Source organism: Kogia breviceps, chromosome 15 (assembly GCF_026419965.1).
Source record: "Kogia breviceps isolate mKogBre1 chromosome 15, mKogBre1 haplotype 1, whole genome shotgun sequence".
Classification (NCBI taxonomy): Eukaryota; Metazoa; Chordata; class Mammalia; order Artiodactyla; family Physeteridae; genus Kogia; species Kogia breviceps.
In genome coordinates this window covers 81,967,175-81,990,444 of record NC_081324.1, presented here as the reverse complement: position 1 = coordinate 81,990,444, position 23,270 = coordinate 81,967,175, and the positions used below count along the sequence as shown (strand labels likewise).

The 23,270-nt window shown below is 44.4% G+C and overlaps 2 protein-coding genes across 3 annotated transcripts in view; one reads left to right on the top strand and one right to left on the bottom strand.

Moving 5' to 3' along the window:
* The window catches only part of IFT81 (intraflagellar transport 81), a 190,913-nt gene that overhangs the window by 35,656 nt on the left and 131,987 nt on the right, over positions 1 to 23,270 (top strand). The window contains exon 2 of the mRNA XM_067015032.1: positions 6,842 to 6,993. The gene's annotated coding sequence lies outside the window, so the exon portion shown is untranslated. The remainder of the gene's footprint in view (positions 1 to 6,841; positions 6,994 to 23,270) is intronic.
* Positions 1 to 23,270, bottom strand: part of P2RX7 (purinergic receptor P2X 7) — a 48,318-nt gene that overhangs the window by 11,596 nt on the left and 13,452 nt on the right. The window contains exons 2-8 of one of the 2 annotated variants that reach the window (XM_059039576.2): positions 20,851 to 21,019; positions 19,670 to 19,738; positions 15,389 to 15,461; positions 14,264 to 14,360; positions 10,314 to 10,394; positions 9,562 to 9,691; positions 5,253 to 5,389 (exon numbers count right to left, since the gene is read on the bottom strand). In XM_059039576.2, the coding sequence (XP_058895559.1) occupies positions 5,253 to 5,389; positions 9,562 to 9,691; positions 10,314 to 10,394; positions 14,264 to 14,360; positions 15,389 to 15,461; positions 19,670 to 19,738; positions 20,851 to 21,019 (756 nt within the window). Of the gene's footprint in view, positions 1 to 5,252; positions 5,390 to 9,561; positions 9,692 to 10,313; positions 10,395 to 14,263; positions 14,361 to 15,388; positions 15,462 to 19,669; positions 19,739 to 20,850; positions 21,179 to 23,270 lie in introns of both variants that reach the window. The other variant, XM_067015042.1, reaches the window with a different exon arrangement.

Below are 23,270 nucleotides of genomic sequence, written 5' to 3'. Positions count from 1 at the left end.
CATCCTGGATTTAGGGTGGGTCTTAAATCCAATGGCTGTATCCTTATAAGAAAAGGAAAGGGAGGGTTGAAACAGAAACACAGAGGAGAAGGCCATGTAAAGACGGAGGCAAATACTGTAGGGATGCAGCCACAAGTTAAGGACAACCTAGAGCCATCAGAAGCTAGAAGAGGCAAGGAAAGATCCTTCCTTAGAGACTTTAGAGGGAGTATGTCCCTGCTGACACGTTGATTTTGGACTTCTGGCCTCCAGAACTGTGAGAGAGAAATTTGTGTTGTTTAAAGCCATCAAGTTTGTGATAATTTGTTATAGTGGCCATAGGAAATGAACACACACACACACCCATTCTGAGAAGCAGAGAAGCACATCAGGCATTCTATTTTGTGTGGGTCTTCCCTGCTTTACACATCTTGTAAATAAACTGAATAATTGAAAAAGGATCTTTTGCCATGGATCTTTTGGTAAAGGATAAAATTCTTCAACGTGATCAATTCATTCAACTTCCTATGTTTTAGAAAGTTATATTTTCTCATAAGCCTCATATAACCTCTAACTTCCTTCCCTTTTGTGTGGCTGTTTGAAAATAACTTGTCCAGTTACCCGTCAGATCTTGCCATTTTATTTCTGGCTAAAGATTTCTTCTGGTGCTTATTCCAGAGAACCAATGCTCTAAAACTTTGTTCTAAAAGAACATTAACATCACAACCAGTTCTTCAGAAAGCTCAGATCTCTCCAGGAGCTAATGTTCTTAGGCTTAGCTCAGCGACTTGAAGAACATTTGCTGACATCTGATTGGTACATGGCCCTGCATGCATCTGCTGATTGCTGGAAAAACAGCCTGTGAGGGCAGTCGGGGACCACTGATCCCGGCCTCTCTTTTTGCTAATGGCCACAAGCCTATTCAGCAGAGCAGCTGGGAATGATCAAAACATTACCTAAACTAGGAGCTGGTTTCAGGGCCCTGGATGAAATTCCACTGACCCGGAGAAGGCAAAATCCTCTTACGCCTTGATCTCAGCCAGCCTTTAGCCAAGGGTCTCAAACTCAAATGCCTATAGGGGCCAGATAACAGAAATGAGTGAATCAGCCAGGTAAGAGGCAATAAGGAGTGGTGAGGACCGTGGCAAACCAAGAGCCACATGCCCTTTCTAAAGGGAACCACTGATACTCAGCTCTAGCTGAGTGCTCCCTGTGGAATATGAAGCCAGTGTTGTCAAATGGTTTGATTTTTTTCAAATAGTTTAATTTTTTAAAAAAAGTAGGAAGTCCATATTTTCATGTAGAATGTCTCAACTTTCAAAACATTGTGCAGGCCAAAAACAAAAACAAAAACGAAAACAAAATTTGAAGCCCTGCTTGCTGGTTAATGATGCTACTTTAAGTAAAATATAAATAGAGCCATTTGCTTAAGTGGACCCACTTAATAAGAGTGCTAGCAGAAGGGTTAGGAAGCAGTGAATGTGTGTGTGTGTGTGTGTTTGCACGTGCACGTGTACTTTGGCCTGTACTTGCATGCTCAGATTAAGTAGACACTTTATTTTATTCATTCTCCCAGGCAGCTAGCAACCTGATTGTAGAAAGAAAATATAGTCAGATGAATCATCTAAGAAGAAAGTATGTTTGGGATGCTAGAAAATATAGTCGAGACCAGTGCTTCTCAAATTTTAATGTGCACATGAATCTCCTGGGAGTCTTAAGATGCAGATTTTGACTCAGTAAATTGAGAGTGGGGGCTGAGATTGTACATCATAACAAGCTCCCAGGTGAGGCCCATGTTGCTGGTTCCAGGATCACATTTGAGTATCGAGGGTCTACATGAGTGATTCTCAAACTTAAGTTTGCATTAGAATAACCTGGAAGGCTTATGAAGACAATCCCCAGAGTGTCTGATTTAGTAGGTCTGGGGTAGAGCCTGAGAATTTGCATTTCTAACAAGATACCCCATGATGCTGATATGGGGACCCGCACTTTGAGAGCCACTGGTCCAGACCATTAGTACTAAAAGTATTCAGAGACGCTAATATGTTTGCAAGTTGATTCCCTAACACGGACTCCTATGTGTGCAGTTTCTCTTCTTAGCTAGGAAAGCTCAGTCCTCAGAAAAGTGCATGATGCCTATGGGGGTCCTATCTTGTGCTTGGAGAGGCCTTTTCTGATTGTATTTCCCCACACCCCCATCACACTATCTTGTTTGATTTTCTTTGAAGCATTTATCATCATCTGAAATGGTTTTGTTGGATTTGTTTGTTCTATTGAGGTATAACTAACATATAATAATAAAATGCACAAGTCCTAAGGGTTCAATTCAATGAGTTTTGACAAATGAATACTCTATGTAACCTAGATCCCTACCAACATCTAGAACATTCCATTACCCCAGAAAACTCTTGTGCTCCCTTCCAATCGGTTCCTACTTCTCCTTCCTACCCCCAAACCCCAGCCCAGCAGCCATTGTTCTATCTTTTATCATCACAGATAAGTTTGCCTGTCCTTGTACTTCATATAAATGGCATTATAGAATGTACTCGTTCAGGTCTGGCTTCTTTCACTCAGCGTAACGTCTGTGGGATTCATCTATGTTCACGTGTGTATCAGTAATTTCTTCCATTTTTATTTATGTTAAGTAGTGTTTTATTATATAAATATATCACAGTTTATTTCTCCATTCACCTGTTCTTGCACATTTGGGTTCTTTCTGGGTTTTGGCTATTATGAGTAAGGATGCTGTGAACATTCATGTGCAAATCCTTTTGTGGAGATATGTTTTCTTTCTCTTGGGTAAATACCTAAGAGTGAGATTTCTGGTTTAGAGGATAGATGTATGTTTACCTTTATAAGAAACTTCCCAACAATTCTCTAATGCGGTTGTACCATTTTACACTCCCACCAGGAAAGTAGAATTCCAGTTGTTCCTCCTCCTTGCCAACCTTTGGAATTTCCAGTGTTTTTAATTTTAGTCATTCTGGTGGGCATGTCATTATACTTCATTGTGGTTTAAATTTGCATTTCCCTGGTGACTAATGATGTTGACTTGGAGTTTTTTATTTACTTATATTTTTGTCTTATGTATATAGTCATGTCCTTTTAGGATATATGCTAAGCAGTAACTTGTCTATTTTGAAAATTTTTGTTTGTTTGTTTGTTTGTTTCGGTACGCGGGCCTCTCACTGTCGTGGCCTCTCCCGTTGCGGAGCACAGGCTCCGGACGCGCAGGCTCAGCGGCCATGGCTCACGGGCCCAGCCGCTCCGCGGCGTGTGGGATCTTCCCGGACCGGGGCACGAATCCGTGTCTCCTGCATCGGCAGGCAGACTCCCAACCACTGCGCCACCAGGGAAGCCCAATTTTTTTACCAATGTATACCCATTGGGGCAACAAATATTTTTTTCTTCAATATATATTTAATGAATGAAGAATGCCAGTATCAACATCCTACCAGCTTCTTAAGCAAATTGTATAACCAAGGGATATACTCAGCAACTCTCTCTGAAAAGGAAATAAAAGCCTGCTTTGTGTCTGGAACCAGAGCACAAAATGACTAGCCGTAACCACAGTCACAGAACACCGCCTGGCTCCCACAGGAAATGAAAGGTCATGGAGACAGTGTTATAAGCCTCAAACTGATGGGCCAAGTTACTGCTGGCCCAGTGTTGTAGGGACAGGCTGAAAAAATTATCCAGATGTAGGAGGGTTTCCAATCAAGATAGCAGGCTGCCTCACCACCTCCACCACCACCTCCCACCCCACTGCACTTACACAAAGAAGTGCAAGAGAAAGTATTTTTTAAAGTCATATCAATATATTATTGAGCTCAGAACAAGGAAGGGCAGGTGCTAGAGATGAGTGGTAAGTGGGGACTAAAGCCACGTGAACCCTAGGAATACCAGATCAGATTTGTATATGAGCAGCTAGAGTCTTAACATACTTCTTGGGAAAGGAGCTGAGGCTGCAGATGCCCTACTTAGCAAGGAAGCAGGGATGGGATACTTCTAGTGGAGTGAAGACATCCAACACCAAGAAATTAAACTAAAAACTGGTTTATAATTGATAGATGCCATACAGTCCTGGCAGGAACAACTACAAAATTAAATTATCACCCCAGAGGAATGTCTCCATATCCCATGGCACACACAAAACTTTGCATGAGATCATTTCTGCCGAAGTCCACCAACAAATATTCCAAAGCCCCACAAAGAGAAATCCCATCCCAGTTGCTACGGTTCAATGTGAAAGGGGTTATACAGTAGATTGGACAAAAGGAGTAGGACCCTTAAGCTAAGAATGGCTCTCACTGAAACAAATAATAGGTGGCTTTGAAGAAGAACTGAATATAAATCTGAGAAATGAAAAATATAGCCATATAGTTTTTTTAAAACCTGAAAGCATATGGTAAAATGCTCATAACCTTTGATCCAATAATTCTGCTTCTAGAAATTTATCCTAAGGAAACAATCTGGGATTCAAACAAAGATATATGTACAGAGATATACACTACAGAGTTATTTATAAAGAAAAATCAGATATACCCCAAATATCCAATGATGGCGGAATGGTGAGAAAATTATGAGATGGAAGGGAAAGGGTGTGTTTTGAGGTCTTAGTGATCTAGGTTAGGATTGTGGAGCTTCTACTATTAGCTGTGAGTCTAGGGGAGATCATTTCACCTTTCTCAGCTTTCCCCAGGACACTAATATCTACCTTCCAGGGTGGTTGTGAGGTTTAGTGATGGTGATATGAATGCCTGGTATATAGAATACCCTCCCTAAGTTGTAGCTGATGTTATCATTACACTCACAATGGCATATGATGATAATTAATGTGATGGTCACAAAGAATTTTGAGTGACCTGGCATATGAAACCCCCCCCCGACAGAATACCAAATTATAAATGTGATATGATCTCATATAAGGATCACAAAACAATTGGTTAGACGAAGGAACATTCACCAGAGGGTTATCTTCAATTATGTCAGGATAGAGGAATTATGGGTGATTTTTATCCTCTTCTCTGTGCTTTTCTCTGTTTCCCAAGTTTTGTTTTTATCTTACAAAGAGTGTGCAATTCTTTAATAATTCATACAAAAATTCAGTCACTGCCTAGCTCTTTGAGGAAGTCTTTTACATTCCTCTTGTTGCCTTGGAACCAAAACTAGTCTTGCTGGCTGCTGGGGATACAATTCAGCCAGGCCTGGAAGGTCCCTGAGGTTCCAAGGGTGGCCAGTCACTGGGCAAGTCTGACCTGGAGCACTGTTACCTGAAGTTGTAGCCAGGGTACAAGGACTCCTTGGCAGTCTTGTCGTCAAGGCGACGGAAACTGTATTTTGGGCGGCAGTGATGGAACCAACTGTCCAGGTTGCAGTCCCAGTAGATCTCAATGCCCATGATTCCTCCCTGGGGAAGACAACGAGAGACAATCTCTAAGTCCCGCTGGACGTGGGTTACGCAGCCATCAGACATCTCCCTGCATAGCGATGATCACTGAAGGAAAAGTTGGCTTTTGAGGGAAAAAAAAAAAATGCTGATTAAAAATTTCAGAGCCATAGGTGCAGCCCTATCTAACTCATACAACTACTACTGTGGCAGCTACAAACGCATCTCCCTGCTCCTCCTCCCACCTGGAACACACCACTGTTAAATTTATTTTCCTGAAATATAACTTTCAACAAACCACTCCTGTAATCAGACACCTTTAATGTCCACCCCCCATTAAAGTTTAAGTTGAAACTTGTTAGACTGGAATTCATCGTGCTCCATCACATCTTCTCTGCTTATCTCCCAATACACCCCTGGAGAAAGCTCTTATTCCGAAATCTCTATGCTTTTCCCTAAACACACTTTGCACTTTCATTTCTTTTTTTAAAAACAGCTTTATTGAGATACAGTTCACATAGAGTTCGCCCACATAGCATGTGCATTTAACAGTTTTTAGTATATTCACGTATATGTGCAACTGCCACCACAATCAATTTTACAACATTTTCATTACCTCCAAAAGAAAACATGTAAACTTTAGTTACCACCCCTCTCTCGAGCACTAAGCAACCACTAATCTACTTTTTGTCTCTATAGAGTTCCTTATTCTGAACTTTCATATGAATGAAATCATATAATATATGGTATTTTATGTCTGGCTTCTTTCACTTAGCATGATGCTTTTAAAGTTCATCCATGTTGTAGCCTCTGTCTGTACTTCATTCCTTACTGTGGTGGAAGAATATTCCATTGATTGAGTATACTACATTTTGTTTATCCATTCATCCTCTGATGGACGCTTGGGTTGTTTCCACCTTTTGGCTATTATGAATAATGCTGCTGTGAACATTTATGTACAAGTTTCTATGTGAACATATGTTGTCATTTTTCGTGGGTACATACTTAGGAGTGGAGTTGCTTGGTATGCTTTGAATTTTAAAATCTTGGCCCTTGACCTTTTCTCCCAATGAAATGTTTCTCCCACTCATCTCTCTAGCTAAATCCTCCCCATCCTTCAAGACCCAGCAAACATTCTTCCCCACCCACTCAGCCACCTCTGTGCCCCTCAATTCATGGTGACCTTTCTCTTTTCTAAACTTCTAAAGAATCTGTTAACCTCTTACCTATACTTGGTACTCCTTTTATTCTAAAACATTTTTTGAGTACTATCATATTTCACTGAATCTTAGACACCATTGCTTGTAAGACACATAGGGTTGTTTTTTTTTTAATGTTCCTCTAAGAAAAAGATGCTGTCAATTAAACTGTGAGACTCCGTCAACTGAAAGCACTTCCTGATTTTGAAACTGTTAAAAGTGAAAACAAGGTATGTCTTTTTTTTTCTCACTGTTGTGGCCTCTCCCGTTGCAGAGCACAGGCTCCGGACGCACAGGCTCAGCGGCCATGGCTCACGGGCTTAGTTGCTCCGCGGCATGTGGGATCTTCCCGGACCAGGGCACGAACCCGTGTCTCCTGCATCCGCAGGCGGATTCTCAACCACTGCGCCACCAGGGAAGCCCAAGGTATGTCTTTGAATCAGTGAAATTAGGCATTTCAAGACAGTATGCTAGATACTGAGGATACAGAAATGAGTAGCAAGGAGGCTCTGACTTGGAGAAAGGGGAAATAATACAGAATAATCACAACTGCCATTTTTTTTGTCAGGCACTAAGCCAAGCACTCTCTACATATTACAGTGAATATCTAATGCCTTTGTCACTTGGCATCCAATTTGCCTTCTTCTGGGAAAACTACCTGGAATTTCCTTTGGGAAACACCTTTCCCAACTCTCAGTGGTTTGAATGGGGCTATGTCCTCTCCAAGCCCCAGGAGTGGGCACATGACTCAAGCCTGGCCAATCAGGACAGTGCTCCCTTCTGGACCTGGCGATTGACTCAGGATAGATATGTGGCCCAAGGTAGACCAATCGGAGCTCTTCCTGAGACATTTTGCCAGAACCATAGGAAAAGAAGTCCTCTACTGGCTGGGACCACTAGCTATAGAGTGTGAAAGTCTAAAGCAGCATTGTCTAATAGGATTTTCTGCGATGATGGATATATTCTATATTCATGCTGTATAGTACAATAGCCAGTGGTTATTGAATGCTTGAAATGAGGCTGGTATGACCAAGGAAATAAAATTTTAATTTTGTTTAATTTTAATTAAGTTTAAGTCACTTCATGTGACTTGTGGCTACCATATTGGATAGCACAGTGCTAGAGCTTTGGTGGCTTTGCTTTGACATGTGGAGAATATGCCTGAGAATGACATCATCATTAAGGAAACAATCAAGAGATGAAAGGAGTCAGATTCCTGAAGGTATCATTTGAGTTCCTGGAGGCAGCTATACCTAAATCTATCATACTCTTCATTCAATCAACAAATATTTATTGAGTGTCCATTATGAGCTGAACATTACACAAAAATGAACCCTCTCCCCCCAAAAAGCTAAATGTCCCTAGCATCATGGAACTTACATTCTAGTCAGGGAAAATAGACAATAGACAAATGGGTATGTAAAATATATAGTATGTCAGATAATGCTACGTGCCAGGGATAAAAATAAACATGGAAAGGGCCATAGGGCATGCTGGGATAGAGGTGGGAATTGTCGCTTTAAATGTAGCGGTAAGGGAAAGCTTCACTGAGCTTATATTTGAGTGAATATTGGAATTAGGTGTAGGAGGCAGCTAATGCTATGTCTGGGACAGACTGTTCCAGGCAGAGGGGAACAGCAAGAGAAAACTCCCAGGTAGGATAGATGCCTTGGGTATACTAGAATGTTCATTTCCCCTGGTCTTTTTTTTTTTTTTTTTTTTTTTTGGCGGTACGCGGGCCTCTCACTGTTGCGGCCTCTCCCATTGCGGAGCACAGGCTCCGGACGCGCAGGCTCAGCGGCCATGGCTCACGGGCCCAGCCGCTCTGCGGCATGTGGGATCTTCCTGGACCGGGGCACGAACCCGCGTCCCCTGCATCGGCAGGCGGACTCTCAACCACTGCGCCACCAGGGAAGCCCTCCCCTGGTCTATTTACACATGTTAATATGGTTCCATTTTTGCTTAAGCCACTTGAGTTTGTTTCTATTATTTGCCCCCAAATTACTTTTTAATTTATTTTTTGCTTACATCATTTGAGTTGGATTTCTATAACTTGCAACTAGAAGAATCCTGACTAATCCAAGTGTGGTAGTCTGAGTAATGGTCCCCCCAAATATTCCTAATCCTAGTTCCTAATCCCTGGACCTCTGAATAAGTTACCTTAAATGGCAAAAGAGACTGCAGATGTGATTAAGTAAGGATGTTGAGATGAGGAAATTATCCTGAATTATCTGGGTGGGCCCTGTGAAGACACACTGGTCTTTGTAAGAGGGAGGCAGAGCAAGATTTGACACAGAATAAGAAATCAGGGCTTCCCTGGTGGCACAGTGGTTGAGAGTCCGCCTGCCGATGCAGGGGACACGGGTTCATGCCCCGGTCCAGGAAGATCCCACATGCCGCGGAGCGGCTGGGCCCATGAGCCATGGCCGCTGAGCCTGTGCATCCGGAGCCTGTGCTCCGCAACGGGAGAGGCCTGCGTATGGCAAAAAAAAAAAAAAAAAAAAGAAATCAATGTGACCACTGAAGCAAGATGCTGTGCTGCTGGCTTCGAAGCGGGAAGAAGGGGCTATGAGCCAAGAAATGCAAGGAACGCGGTTCTAAAAGGTGGAAAAGGCAAGGAAATGGATTCTCCCCTAGAGCCTCCGGAGGGAGCATGTCTCTGCTGATATCTTGATTTTGGCCCAGTGAAACTCATTTTGGACTTCTGACCTCCAGTAGTATAAAAAAAAAATGTGTTGTTTTAAGCCACAAAATTTGTGGTAATTTGTTATAGCAGGCACAGGAAACGAATACACTGAGTGTCTCTCATAGAGTTGTTGTGGGATTAGATGAGGTGATGCAGGAAAAGTCCTTGTCACCGTGCATGGATTTACAAAATGCTCAATAAATATGAGCGTATTATTAATACCCAGTGGTCCAGCCTCTTGGCCATTTGTCATCCTCCATCCCTTGACCCACCCCCCCCACATCCCTCTGTACAAAGACGTCACCAACCTGAACTGCCACTTCTGAAAAATTATCTCCTGTTTCTTGGAAGATATCTCCTAGTCGGAAAATGGGACACTGTGGATTCTGAGTCTTGTGAAAGGTGCAAGTGACGTTTAAATCCGGCAAGATGTTTCTCCTGCACATAATGGGAAGCAAACAAACATCTCTATTGAAAACTGGGATCCATCTCTTTCATAGGAACGAACCAATGTGGTACCTGGGCACCATGAAGGCCTCCAAGGATTCTGCCTCCTGGGATTTACACCCTTGTGTATTCCCCTCTCATATCGTACAGTGTTGGTCTCTGTGACCAATATATACGACAGAAGTGATAGTGTATCTCTTCTGAGATTAGATTATAAAATACAGTGGCTTTCATCTTGGTTACTGTCTCACTTGCTTGCTCTTTGGCTTGGACCTCTTGCTCTGGGAAAGCCGGCCACCATGTCCTAAAGACACCCAAGCAGTCTGAAGGAGAGGTCCACATGATGAAGTACTGAGCCCTCCTGCTGACTGTTGTGTGAGTGAGCTTGGAAGAGTATTCTCCAGCCCCAGTCCAGTCTGGAGATGAGAGCTTGACTGCCACCTGAGAGACCCTGAGCCAGAACCGCCCAGTGAAGTCATACCCAGATGTCATTCTGGGATGCACAGAAACTATGTGAGAAAATTAAAGTTTGTTGCTTTTAGTTTCTAAGTGTTGGGGTGATTTGTTACACAGCAGTAGATAACTAACATAGCCAGACATTCTGGGTGCTTACGTGGTGTAGTTGTGGCTGGGGAAGTCGATATTATTCTTGATGAGCACAGTGAAGTTTTCAGCACTGCCCAAGAGCGCAGGCCTGAAAGAGAGAAATGAAAAATGGGGATAAGTGACTACAGGGACCAAAGGAGTCAGTGGGCCAATGGACCAGACTCTGGTTTGTTGCTTGGGTCAATATGATGGATGAAGAGAAATGCAATCCAGTGGGAAAAACCTTCCAAAATTCTCCAGCTTCTCCAGGAAGAATTTCTTCCTTCTTAAGACCCCTGTGGAAGGAATTCCCTGGTGGTCCAGTGGTTAGTACTCTGCACTTCCATTGCAGGGGCACGGGTTCGATCCCTGGTCAGGGAACTAAGATCCCGCAAGCCACGTGGCATGGCCAAAAAACCCACAAAAAACAAAAGAGACCCCGTGGCATTTACTGTAATACTTCTCACTCTGATATAATTGTATGTTTAGTTATGCACAGTGGTATGTTGGCAAACGTTTTATAACCAGCTCTCCAGGAAAACAAAAAGCCCTGATATTGTAGGAGTTACTGATTATTGTGGTATAAATACTCCCACCATAGCTGATTTCAAGCTACCGATAGAACATCAGTGAACTTGGAGTTGGGAAGGGATGAGCAGAAACGGCTCAGAGCTGGTACAAGCCAGCTGCAGCACACTCCTGTTTGTATCTTTCACAATAGGCTTTGTGATCCTGCGGGGCTGAGACAACTTTCTCATCTTGGCATCCTCAGCCTTTAGCACAGGGCCACACATATATAATTGACTCTATCATTCACACTCTAGAGGCTCTGAGTAGTGTAAAATTCTCCATGACTGAGAGGAGCCCAAATTCTCGACTGCTGGAAGGTCCGCCCACCATCCATGCATTCATTCATTCAACAAATATTTATTGGACTGGGCATGGGGCTGAGCACTAGGATGTAGTGAAGAACAAGACAGTCGAGGTTTTTGTCCCTGTAGGGTTGACAATCTGTTAAAGATGGAGAGAACTGGCTCCATAAAAATATACCACTGTTGCCTGACATGCCTGAGTAGGTGGCAGATGTATATTGGGAGAAGCACAGGCTAAAGGTGGAGGGTATTTGGAAGGGGACATCAAGAATGATCTGCTTTTGGGGACTTCCCTAGTGGCATAGTGGTTAAGACTCGAAGCTAGTATTTCTGGACTTCTCATTTACATGAGTCAAAAACACAAGCCAAAAATTAATACTCCTTTTTTTCTGAAGCCCGTTAAAGTTTTTTTTTTTATACTTAAGCTTTTTAAAAAAGTTATTTATTTTTGGCTGCATTGGGTCTTCGTTGCTGTGCGTGGGTTTTCTCTAGTTGCGAGGAGCGGGGGCTACTCATTGTTGAGGTGCGCCGTCTTCCCACTGCAGTGGCTTCTCTTGTTGCGGAGCAGAGGCTCTAGTCACGTGGACTTCAGTAGTTGTGGCACGTGGGCTTAGTAGCTGTGGCTCGTGTGCTCTAGAGCGCAGGCTCAGTAGTTGTTGTGCACGGGCTTAGTTGCTCCATGGCCTGCGGGTTCTTCCCGGACCAGGGCTCGAACCCATGTCCCCTGTGTTGGCAGATGGATTCTGTTTTGTTTGTTTGTTTTTTGGTACGCGGGCCTCTCACCGCTGTGGCCTCTCCCGTTGCGGAGCACAGGCTCCAGACGCGCAGGCTCAGCGGCCATGGCTCACGGGCCTAGCCGCTCAGCTGCATGTGGGATCCTCCCAGACTGGGGCACGAACCCGTGTCCCCTGCATCGGCAGGCGGACTCTCAACCACTGCACCACCAGGGAAGCCCGGCAGACGGATTCTTAACCACTGTGCCACCAGGGAAGCCCCCCAGTTAAAGTTATATTTGTCACTTGCATACACAAAAAATCTTATTTATGACAGATGCCTGCTATATGCCAGACCCTTTGCCTTTAGAACATTCTAAACCCCACACTTCCTGGGCAATACTCTAAGAATCAAAGGACTACAGGATCCCCTTTATTCCTCTTTCATGACACTTATAATTTTCTATTCTGAATTACAGTCCTCTGTACACATGTCTTATCTCTTCTATTGGGTTGGCCAAAAAGTTCGTTTGGGTTTTTCTGTAAGATGTTACGAAATACCCAAACGAACTTTTTGGCCAACCCAATATGAGATTGCAAGAGCCTTGGGACCTGCTCCATATCTGGGTCTTCTTGTATTTTACAAAAAATTTAGCTGTCTCCCTTGTGTATGGTTACATGTAAAATAAATATCTAACACCTACTACATGGTAATGGATGTGTTGGATGAACAATTAAATGAATCATCTTAGTAATCCATTCGTGTAACATATAAGAAACTAAAGTTCAGGGAGTTACTTGCCCAGGGTCATGTAAAATTGCAGCCCAGGGCCCAGAACATTAGAGATGCACAGTATTTATCTGATGAATGAATGGTGGCAGAGCCAGGACTGAAAGCCACAGGCAATCAAGAAGGCTCTTGCCTGGAACTAGGGACTCCTTGAATGTAGGCTGATGTCCCACCCAGGTCCTGAACATTCATTCTGTGACAAAGAAACTTCCCTGACCTACAAATGAACCAGGGTGGTGCCATTGACGACTGAGGGCCAGATGGGCTGATACTGCCGAGTGCTTCCCATCCTGACGTAGGAAACTTTTGCCTGAACCTTCTAAAAAGTCAGTTTGGGGAAGTCTTCTCTTTGCCCCATAGCTGCTGATAGTGTGGCCCTGAGTCACATTAGTCTTGAGCTGCACTGTCCAATGTAGTCCGACATCTCCTAGGCATTTGTGGCATGTGTGACTATTTAAATTAAAGTAAAGTAAAAATTCAGTTCCGTTGTGGTAACCACATTTCAGGTGCTTAATAGCCACATGTAGCTAGTGGCTACCATATTGGATGGTGCAGGTACAGAACCTTCCCATCATTGCGGAAAGTTCCTTTGGACAGCGCTGCTCTAGAACCACCACATGTCTAGGGGCAGATCATTTGTGTGTGTGTTACTGGGCATTTACTGTGTGCCAAGCATAGGGCTCACTTTGCAATCACTGTACAAGTATCATCTCATTTAATTCTCACAACAGCCCAGTGAAGTAGGTGCAATTATTATCCTCATTTTATTTTTTAAATTTTTGGCCACGCTGAGTGGCACGTGGGATCTTAGTTCCCCAACCAGGGATTGAACCCATGCTCCCTGCGTTGGAAGCTCAGAGTCTTAACCACTGGACCACCAGGGAAGTCCTATTACCCTCATTTTAAAGACAAGGAAACTGAAGCTCAAAGAGGTTAAGCCACTTGTTCAAGGTCACACAGCAAGTATGTGTTAAAGTCAGGATTTGAATCCAGCTCTCCTTATTCTCTGCTGAAATGCAGCCCTCCCAGTGGTTTCTGAGATTTAACATCAAGTTCTGCCTTCTGGGCCTGACCTTTTGTGTTAAAGAGAAGAGTCAATACAGGGGGCCACCAAATCTGTATGTCACTATGAACATTTAACTTAAGAAAACTTCCCTCCCCTTCCATTCCTTTCCCTTCCTTTTCTTCTCCCTTCCCTTCCTCTTCTTTCCTTTTTCTTTTTCCCCTCCCTCCCACCTTCTCTTCCTTAATCACTCAGTACAGACACTGGCAGTCCAAAAGGATCCTGCTGTAGCACTGGAGGAGGTATCTGGGGGTGCCCTGGAAGGTACTGGGACAGCCAAGGGAGAGGGGCACCCAAGGGTGCTGAAGGTATTAGCTATTTACCAGTTATTCCATACCAGGTATGGAATGATTTCAGTATTTTAACAACTATCAGGGGCCTCCCAGAGACCACTAGTGTGCCTGGCACAGGAGCCACCAAGCCAGTAAGACCTAGGACTTGAGAGGACAGTGCTGAGAAGGGAAGTCGGAACAGTGCCTGGCAGAACCTCATCTGCTCAAAGCTGAGGGCCACCGTGTCTGTCCCCTCCCTACAACTCACTCTGGGGCCTTTTCCACTTCCTCGATGGGACACCAGGCGGAGACTTCACAGGTCTTCTGCTTCCCTTTATACTCTATACACCTGCCGGTCTGGATTCCTGTGGGGGTCAAGGGGTCGTAGAAGCACAGGTGTGAAAGAACAGGGGGGAGGAAACGCCACTCAACTCAAACAAGAGACTATTTATGTTTTTCAACCCAAGCAGTTTCAGTTTCCATGAAACCCATCCAAACCACAAACTTACATAAGAAAAATCAAGCAAGCAACACCTAGAACAGTAAGCTTTTCAAAAAAGGATCAAAGAGAACACAGAAAGACCATGGATGCCATTGGATTTTTTTGGTTTCTTTGCAAGAAAAGATGGCTGAGGGGGGAGCTGAACAGGGTATATTCTCTTGCCTCGTATAAATGGACTAGAACTTGGCTTCTAAACAGGCATCTGAGTCCCTCTAGGTGTATACAGCATGTACCAGGATGTACAGAGCCATGGAATAAGCATGGCACATCTTCCTGGAGTATCAGTGTCATTAACAAATTTTTGAGGGGAAAGTTAAATAGTAAATAATATTAATGACCTCTCCACCAACTCAAATGCATATGTATTATAGGATGGAATTGAATATTCATATGCTTTTTTGTGTACATGTGTGTTATAAACAATGATGTTTTTTACTTTTTTTTTTTTCTTTTTTGTGGTAATTTTTTTTATTATGTGCCTTAAGTTAAAACAAGAGCTTTGGAAATTCTGCAGGTTAATATTGTCCCCAGGTGCCCTGGGGTTACACATTCACCCTTTTCAACCTTTGGGGAAATTCAAGAGGAAACACTTAGAACACTCAGAGGATGCTATGGGCCATTCAGTTTTTCTATCAATAAGAACCCTGAAGGGGCTAATTCTGCGAGGTTTTCAGGAGCTGCTCTCACTGGGAGTTAGAGTCACATTCACAGTCAGCAGCTGGTCCTCTGGGTTCAGAGTCGAGGCGTGGGGCAGGTTCAGGCCCATCCATGGCCTGGGGAGGGTGGACGAAGGCAGCTGAGAGCCAGAGGCTAGAAATCCGGGCATCTCGAATGTCACCAAGATTCCAGACCATCCACCCACGGGGTCTCAGGAAAAGAAACAGAGCATACCTTTGCTCTTTGGGCCCATCCGTCCCTTTTTACAACCCTGGTCAGAGGAACAGAGCGTCCAGCGGGTGGGATACTGCAGAGAGAAGGACAAGGTCGTGGGGAATAAGCATCATGTGTCCCTACGATACTGAAGGGCAGATGCCTATGTCCACACAAAAACTTGCACATAATGCCAAAAAAACAGAACAGCCCAAATATCCACCAGTAGATGAATGGACAACTGAAATCGAGTACATTCATGCCATGGAATGTTATTTGGCTGGCCACAGATAGGAATGAATGAAGTACTGGTACATGCTACAATGTAGATGAAACTTGAAACATGATGGATGCTAAGTGAAAGAAGCCAGATACGAAAGACCACATATTGTATGATTCTGTGTATATGAAATGTTCAGAACAGGCAAATCCATGGACAAAAGGGTGATCAGTGGTAGCAGGGGCTGAGGGAAGCGGGAACGGGAGTGACTGCTAATGGGCATGAGGTTTCATTTTGGAATAATGAAAACGTTCTGGAAACTGATAGTGCTGATGGCTGCAGAGCTCGGTGAATATAAAAACCACTAAACTGTACACTTAAAAATGGTGAATTTTATGGTATGTGAATTATATCTCAATAAAAAATAAAAATTAATGAAATTCTAAGAAGTGTATGCCAGGGGCCGCTTTCAGGGACAGCCCTTGTGTTGGAGAGCAGGGGGCCTGGTTCAGGCAGCCCTGTGGCTGCAGAACCCAGTGAAGCAGACAGGCACAAAGTCTCAGCAGGAAATGTGGAAATAAAGGACTCCAGCCAGCACTCTCTCCTGGCCAAAGGAAATGAGGTCAGTCAGCTTTCAATAAGAGCTGAGGACAGAATGAGGAAAAGAAAAATGAGATGACTCAGTTTATGCATACTCGGCTTCCCGTTTTTCAGGGACCAGGTTTACCGGCCGTCTTGGGGAAACCAGAACCTCTGTGAAAGTAGCCTCTTCTGTGCAATTTTACAGAGCTTCAGGGGAGGCCCCAGGCTTGGACCCAGGTACAACCAGGTGTGGCAACAGCTGCACCATTTTCTAGCTGAGTGGCCTCGGCCAAGAAACTTTGCCTCTCTGAGCCTCAGTTTCCTGACCTGTAAAAGGGGAGTGAACAGATTTGTCTTATACGGTTGTGAAAATTAAATGCATTATGATGAGAAAGGGTTTAGCACATGGCTCTTGCTCAGTGAACGTTTCCTATAGATTTCAATCTCTTTCATGTTCTCTTTTCTTCCCAAGTTGCTTTCTTCCTGTTACCCAGCCTGTCCTTGGTTTGCTGCCCTTGTGACCCCCAACTACACTATGAACCCTTTGAATACAAGGCCTGGGTCATATATTTGTAGTCTGAGTGCCTGACACATAGTGGGTCTTGATGAATGTGGAATGAATGAATGAATGGACAAATGACCATTTACTGTGGCTCACGGGAAGCTATGTTGTTTTGATTATTGACTGGAAAGAAGATTAACTGACTCTATTTTACTCTCCAAAAGAAATTCCAAAATTAAAAGTAAATAAAGACGTGGGACTTCCCTGGTGGCACAGTGGATGAGACTCCGCGCTCCCAATGCAGGGGGCCCGGGTTCGATCCCTGGTCAGGAAACTAGATCCCACACGCATGCTGCAACTAAGAGTTCGCATGCCGCAACTAAGGAGCTGGCGAGCCGCAACTAAGACCCAGTGCAACCAAATAAATAAATATATTTTTTAAAAAGACGTTTTAATCATCTCTTTTGTGGTTGTCACATGTGTTGGCGATGGCCACAAATTCTTTGTCACTCTTGCCATTGGGAGGTAGAGGGTTTCCCCTTCCCTTTGAAGCTGGGCTGGCTCTGACCAAATAACCAACAGAAGGCAGTGGAAGTAATGCTGTGTCAGCTCTAGTACTGAGCCTGGGAGGCCTGGAAGCTTCTTTTGGTTTGGGGGAACCTGAGCTGCTATGAGGAAGTTTAGAAAGACTACGTGGAGAGACTCTGAAAGGAGGAGAAGCCTTGAGAGTCCCCGGAGAGGAAGAGAAGGCCAGCCATCACGATACCCCAGCTGAGCCTCCGAATGGTGCTAGCCCCAGCCGCTATCCGACTGCAGCGCCGTGAGAGATCCCATGCAGATCCCAAGATCAGCAGAACTGCCCAGCTAAGCTCAGTCAACCACTGAACTATGAGAGCTCATAAAATGCTTGTTGCTTTAAGTCCACCAGGTTCAGGGTAGTTTGTTATGCAACAATAGATAATTATAACCAATGTCTCTTCATTTTGGTGTACAGCTGGGGTTTGGCCATATTTACTGAGTCAAGCCCTGTCCTTGACTTCCACCTCCTGATCAGAGTTAGGGTGGGTGTCAGTATGTGCAAAGAGAGGAGGTGAATATCCCGTTAGAGCAACCCAAACCAGCTTGGGTCACAGGTTAAAATCCCAAGAGGTACATGGTGTTCTCTGGGCTGCTCTTTGAGTTCCAGTCAGTCTGAGTGACATCCTGTCTAAGAAGGAGTAACTTGTCTTTGAACCATCACAGCTCGCATTTATTGAGTGCTTACAATGTATCATGCCTTGTTTCCAGCCTGCCACAGAAATTCGCTCATTTGTTTCAAAACTCCTAAGAGCTAGGTTTTGTAATTAGCCCCATTTTGCAAATGAACATATCAAGGCACAGAGTGGTGAAGTTACCTGCCCAAAGTCACAAAAGCTAATACGTCGAGTATTAAACCATTTACAGTCTAGCTCCTAAATCCAGGCTCTGGGTTACCCTAAGTCTCTTCCTTACCAGTCTCAGTAACCTGAAAAGCGCTGTGAGGGACTTCCCCGGCGGTCCAGTGGTTAGGACTCCGAGCTCTCACTGCTGAGGGCACGGGTTCAACCCCTGGTCGGGGAACGAAAATCCCACAAGCTGCAGCAAGCCAAGAAAAGAAAAGAAAAGAAAAGCATCTGTGCAAAGTACCACAGGCGTGGAGTGTGAGTAGCAATTCCAGAGTATGGGACAAAAGGGAAGCAAACTGGCCCCAAACTGGATACAATTTTGGATGCTGCTGGGAAGGGAGGTGGGAGGGAGTGTTTAGTTGGACTGGCGCCGGCTACTTCATCAGAGTAGCAGGAACATTTAAGGGGAGATGGGGGCAAGATAAACATAGAGAGGTCTCCTTTTAGGGGAACGTTATTGAGATAGACACCAAGGGAATGTTAGCTTGCTTGCAAGTTTAGGTAGAAATGACGCCAAGACTGTAATGAGATAGAGCTTATCCACCCTGATCTCTCAGACACGCAGAAATCTAGGCCTTGTCACCAGAGTAGGCTGACGAGCGAGACCCACAGGCAAGGCTGGTCGTCCCCACAGGCTGGGGACCCGCTCAACATTGCCGCAGCGCTGCGCCCCTCAGTCGGGACGGTCCCTGGTCACGCGCAGGTGTGTTACTCGAGAGGGGAACAGCAGGAGTGTGTTGCCTAGACAACTTTTGCTACAGACAAACTTATCAGAATAGCTAGTTATTTTACAGAGCAGGACACAGGACTGGGATGGGACAGGATAGGACCAGTATGTTTTGATAGGGAAGACAGTTTTCCAGAAAAAGTAGGGGAAGGTGGAGAGTACGGAGAGAGCAATGCCCCCACGTCTCCCGCCTTCACCACCACCCACTAGCCATGTCTCCCGCCGTCACCACTACCACCCATTGCAGGGAGACATGGGAGCATTCCTACCTGATATAGAGCCTAAAACTCTAAGAAGTGGGATGAAAAATCAAACTTGATTCCCAGGCTGGCCCTGCAGGCAGTTCACAGTGGACCGTGGCAGAAGCTGTGAATGAGGACATCTGGATTCTAAGCTTGGCTCTGCCTCCAGCAAGCTGCGTGACATTGAGGAGGTCACTGAACCCCTCTGACCTTTGTGCTGACCTGTAAAATGGGGCTGGGAATGCTGTCACCCCCCTAAAGTTGAAGTGAGACTCCACTGACACATGAGGTGCTGTGCAAAGGCCAAGGATCCCTGTTGTCATGAGCTGCACAGGGAGTGAGCGATGGAGGAAGCAGGCCTTGAGCTGCACAGGCTCCTAGTGCTGGAGCTGGAGACCCAGGGGGACAGACCAAGATCTGGTGGTTACAGAGGGAGAACTACAACATCTTCTCACCGTTTCCACCCAGCCCAGATCTACACCCCTGCTTTGTAGCGAGCAGAGGCTCAGTAAATATTTGCAGGCTTCAAAACGCGCCTGGTATCAGTTTCCATTTTCCCTAACCTGTGTCTCCTCCAGGAACTCTTATCACCCATCACACCTTACCTCGGGACACAACCCTTGCTCTTGGCCTTCCATCTTGAGAAAGTTTGTCATCACAAAAAAGGAGTTCCCCTGCGGAGAAAAAGGAGAGAAGGCGAAGCTGTTGAAAACAGAACTACTTAATCATAGTAATCCAGCTGGCTAAATGCCTGGGGGAGAACCTTTCCACTCTTCTAAGTTTCAGTCTAGAAATCAGGGTCTGGAAGCAACTCGACAACCCTGAGAGCTTAATATCAAAGCTGGATGAGCCGCCCTGCTGAGCCGAGGGAGAGCAGAGGAACAGTTCAAATTGATTGAGCATTGGTTTTCCATTCCAGCCTCAAAAGCAGCCTTTTCATTTTTTGGACACAGTAAAATCCCATTAAGTTGAAATTCAAGAGACCTGGGGAGGCGGAGGTGGAGGTGTCACCTCCATCAGAACGCTGTTCAGATTATCCAGGACTTTAATGAAAGGGCAGTAGGGCATCCCACCACCTGGGAAATAGCTGGAGGTTTTAATGACCCACTGTTAGAGACAAAAACGGATAGCAGCTTGGCTTTTATGATTTCGAAAAGGTTTCCAGCTCCCAAGGGCTGCCAACATGCCCTTTTGTCCCTCCCGCCCCCCATCTGTTCTTTTTTGTTCTTAACCCCACTTCAGTTTCTCCCTTTTGAGAATTCTACTTTCATTTTCTCTTCTTGCAAATTGAGACAATCTCATGCCCTTTCTCTGTGAGCCACACCCTTCCTTTCCCTGGTGCAAAACTGTACCCAAGAGTGGTTTTCTGGAGACATTTTTTGTTGATAAGATGTCACACAAACAATATAGAAGGGCTGGTCCCCTCTAGGCAGAAAGTTCTTTACCTTTCTGGATCTAGGCAAAGTTTGCTGACTTGATGGCCCTGCTTCTGAAAAACTGCATAAATCAAGTGTGAGTGAATCAAATCATGTTTTCAATGCACCAGGACACACTGCTATTTTGAGAAACCCTGTAGGACTTGATAAAGCAAAGAATCATCTCCTTCGAGTTGCTGGATCTGACCCAATTTTGCAATTTTTAGGTTTTCTCAGTTGGGATTTTCACAGAGCTTTTTAAATGGGGCCAATGTTTTTCTGGAGTGAGGTTCTAGGTCCCAGGGAGGGGTGCGAGGGCCTGGGGACAGTGACAAGGGACGAGTCCTGGGAGGATGTTGATAAGTGCTCACCTGCAAGGGGACAGTGTAATCTGCCGTGTCGAAGACATTCCATACTACCTTCTTCAGTCCGTTCTCCGTAATCTCCTTTTTCACCTCTGCCATCCCTTTCACCTTGGCATGCACAGAACTGATAACAGGTTCTTTCCATTGGTACCGCTTGTCACTCAACAAAGCAAAGCTAAATGGCAGACACAGAAGGGCATCAGTGGTTTTCTCAAGGGAGGCACAGTGCATTGGTTTTGGATGCAGGTTCCGAAAGTCACCTCCATTAAAATCCTAGCTTTGCTGGGTGACTTCGGGCAAGTGACTTGCCTTCTCTGTGACTCATTTTCCTTACCTGTGAAATGGGAAGAATAGTCATACCTACCTCATAGGGTTGTTGTGAGGATGGAACGAGATATGCATGCAAACTCCATAGCGCTATATCTGGCGCATAGTGAGCTTTCACTACATAGAAACTATTGGCCCCAATACCAACCTCTAATATTGCCTAATATACACCCTAATTTATAGGTTGCCTTCTCAAATACCCAAGTCCACCCCAGGTTGGTCCACCAGCTTTGTTTTGGGGCTCAGTAACACATTAGCATCATTTTAAGGGTGTGTCCAGCAGGTCAGCCTCCTGCTTTCCAGAAACACCCACCTGATTTATAAATAATATTGATAATAGCAGCTACTCTTTATTGAGCACTTAGTACATGCCAAGTGCTCTGTATGCATCATCTCCTTTAATGCTCACAAGAGCAAGAGGAGATAGTTACTGTAATCATCACCCTTTTGTAGGTGAGGGAATGGGCTCAGAGTGGTGAAGGGACTTGCCCAAGGTTACACAGGTAGTCAGTGGCAGGACTGAGGTCCTTGACTGGTCTACCTTACAGCCCAGAGCCAGACCTCTTAACGATGTATGGTACTTGTTCATGCATCATGTGGCTCTGCCTCTGGTTTTCTGCCTTTTGATCCATTCATTAGCTATGAATATCTTCTTTAGAATATGAATCTAAATTATATGGTGGGGGAAGAGAGGGAGAAAGTGGAATTGAGAACTAAAAATGGTGGAGTCCATCCCCATTTATCTGTCTTCCCTGTCTCCCATTGCCCTGAATAATTGAGTTTATTTTATTTTACTTTTTGGGTTTTTTTGGCCATGCTGCGTGGCACATGGGATCCTAGTTCCCTGACCAGGGATTGAATCCACACCCCCATGCACTGGAAGCATGGAGTCTTAACCACTGGACTGCCAGGAAAGTCCCTTAAGAGTTTATTCTAAATGCTTTGTTCATTCATTTGGCAGGTACCTATTTTGTTCTCTTCCCTCTGCTCAGCCTCTGATATCTGAATGATATTAGGAAGTCTAAGCCAATGGCTGCCCTCTATGAGCTGACATTGGGAAACCAAGACACAGTGGGCCAAGGCTTGGTCCCTGCTGTTCTCAACCTTGGCTGTACAGTATCATTACTTAGGGAGCTTTCAAAATTGCAGCTCCCCAGTCTTATCCCTGGAAACTCTGATTCAGAAGGTCTGGAGAGTTATCCAGGTACCTATATATTTTTCTAAAATTGATTCTAATGCACTGCCAGGGTTGAGGACCCCTGGGACACTCACGGAAAGACAGGTCACATTTGGCAATCTGAAGTACTGTACATTTGAAATGCATTCCTCACACCCCAACAATTCCACTCTTAGGTATATGCCCCAGAGAAACACTCAAACATGTGCCCAAGGAGTCATACACAAGAAAGTATAAAGCTGTACTATTTGTAATAGGGAAAACTGGAAATAACCTAAATGTCCTTGAACATTGAATGGGTGAATAAATTGTTGGATTCATCCAATGGGATGTTCTGCAACAGTGAAAATGAATGGAGAGCTGCTTGTATCAATATGGAAATAACATAATATTGAGTAAACAAAGCATGCCACAGAATGAGATAAAGTTTAAAGAAATTCAAAAAACATTACATACTTAAACAAATACCTGTCCACGCATATTCATAGCAGCACTATTCACAATAGTCAAAAGGTGGAAACAATCAAAATGTTCATTAAAAGATGAATGGATAAACAAAATGTGGTCTATCCAAATGATGGAATATTATCTACCCACAAAAAAGAATGATAGGATGCACCTGCTATACTGTGGATGAACCTCAAAAAACATTGTGCCAAGTGAAAGAAGACAGACACAAAAGGCCACTTAGTGTATGATTCCACTTATATGAAATGTCCAGAATAGGTAAATCCATTGAGACAGAGAGTGGATTGATGGCTGCCAGGGGTAAATTGAAGTAACTGCATAATGAGGTTTGCCTTTTGGGTGATAAAAATGTTTTGGAACTACATAGAGGTGGTGGTTGCACAGCATTGTGAAGGCACTAAATGCCCCTGACTTCTTCACTTTAAAATCGTTCATTTTTATGTTCTATGAACTT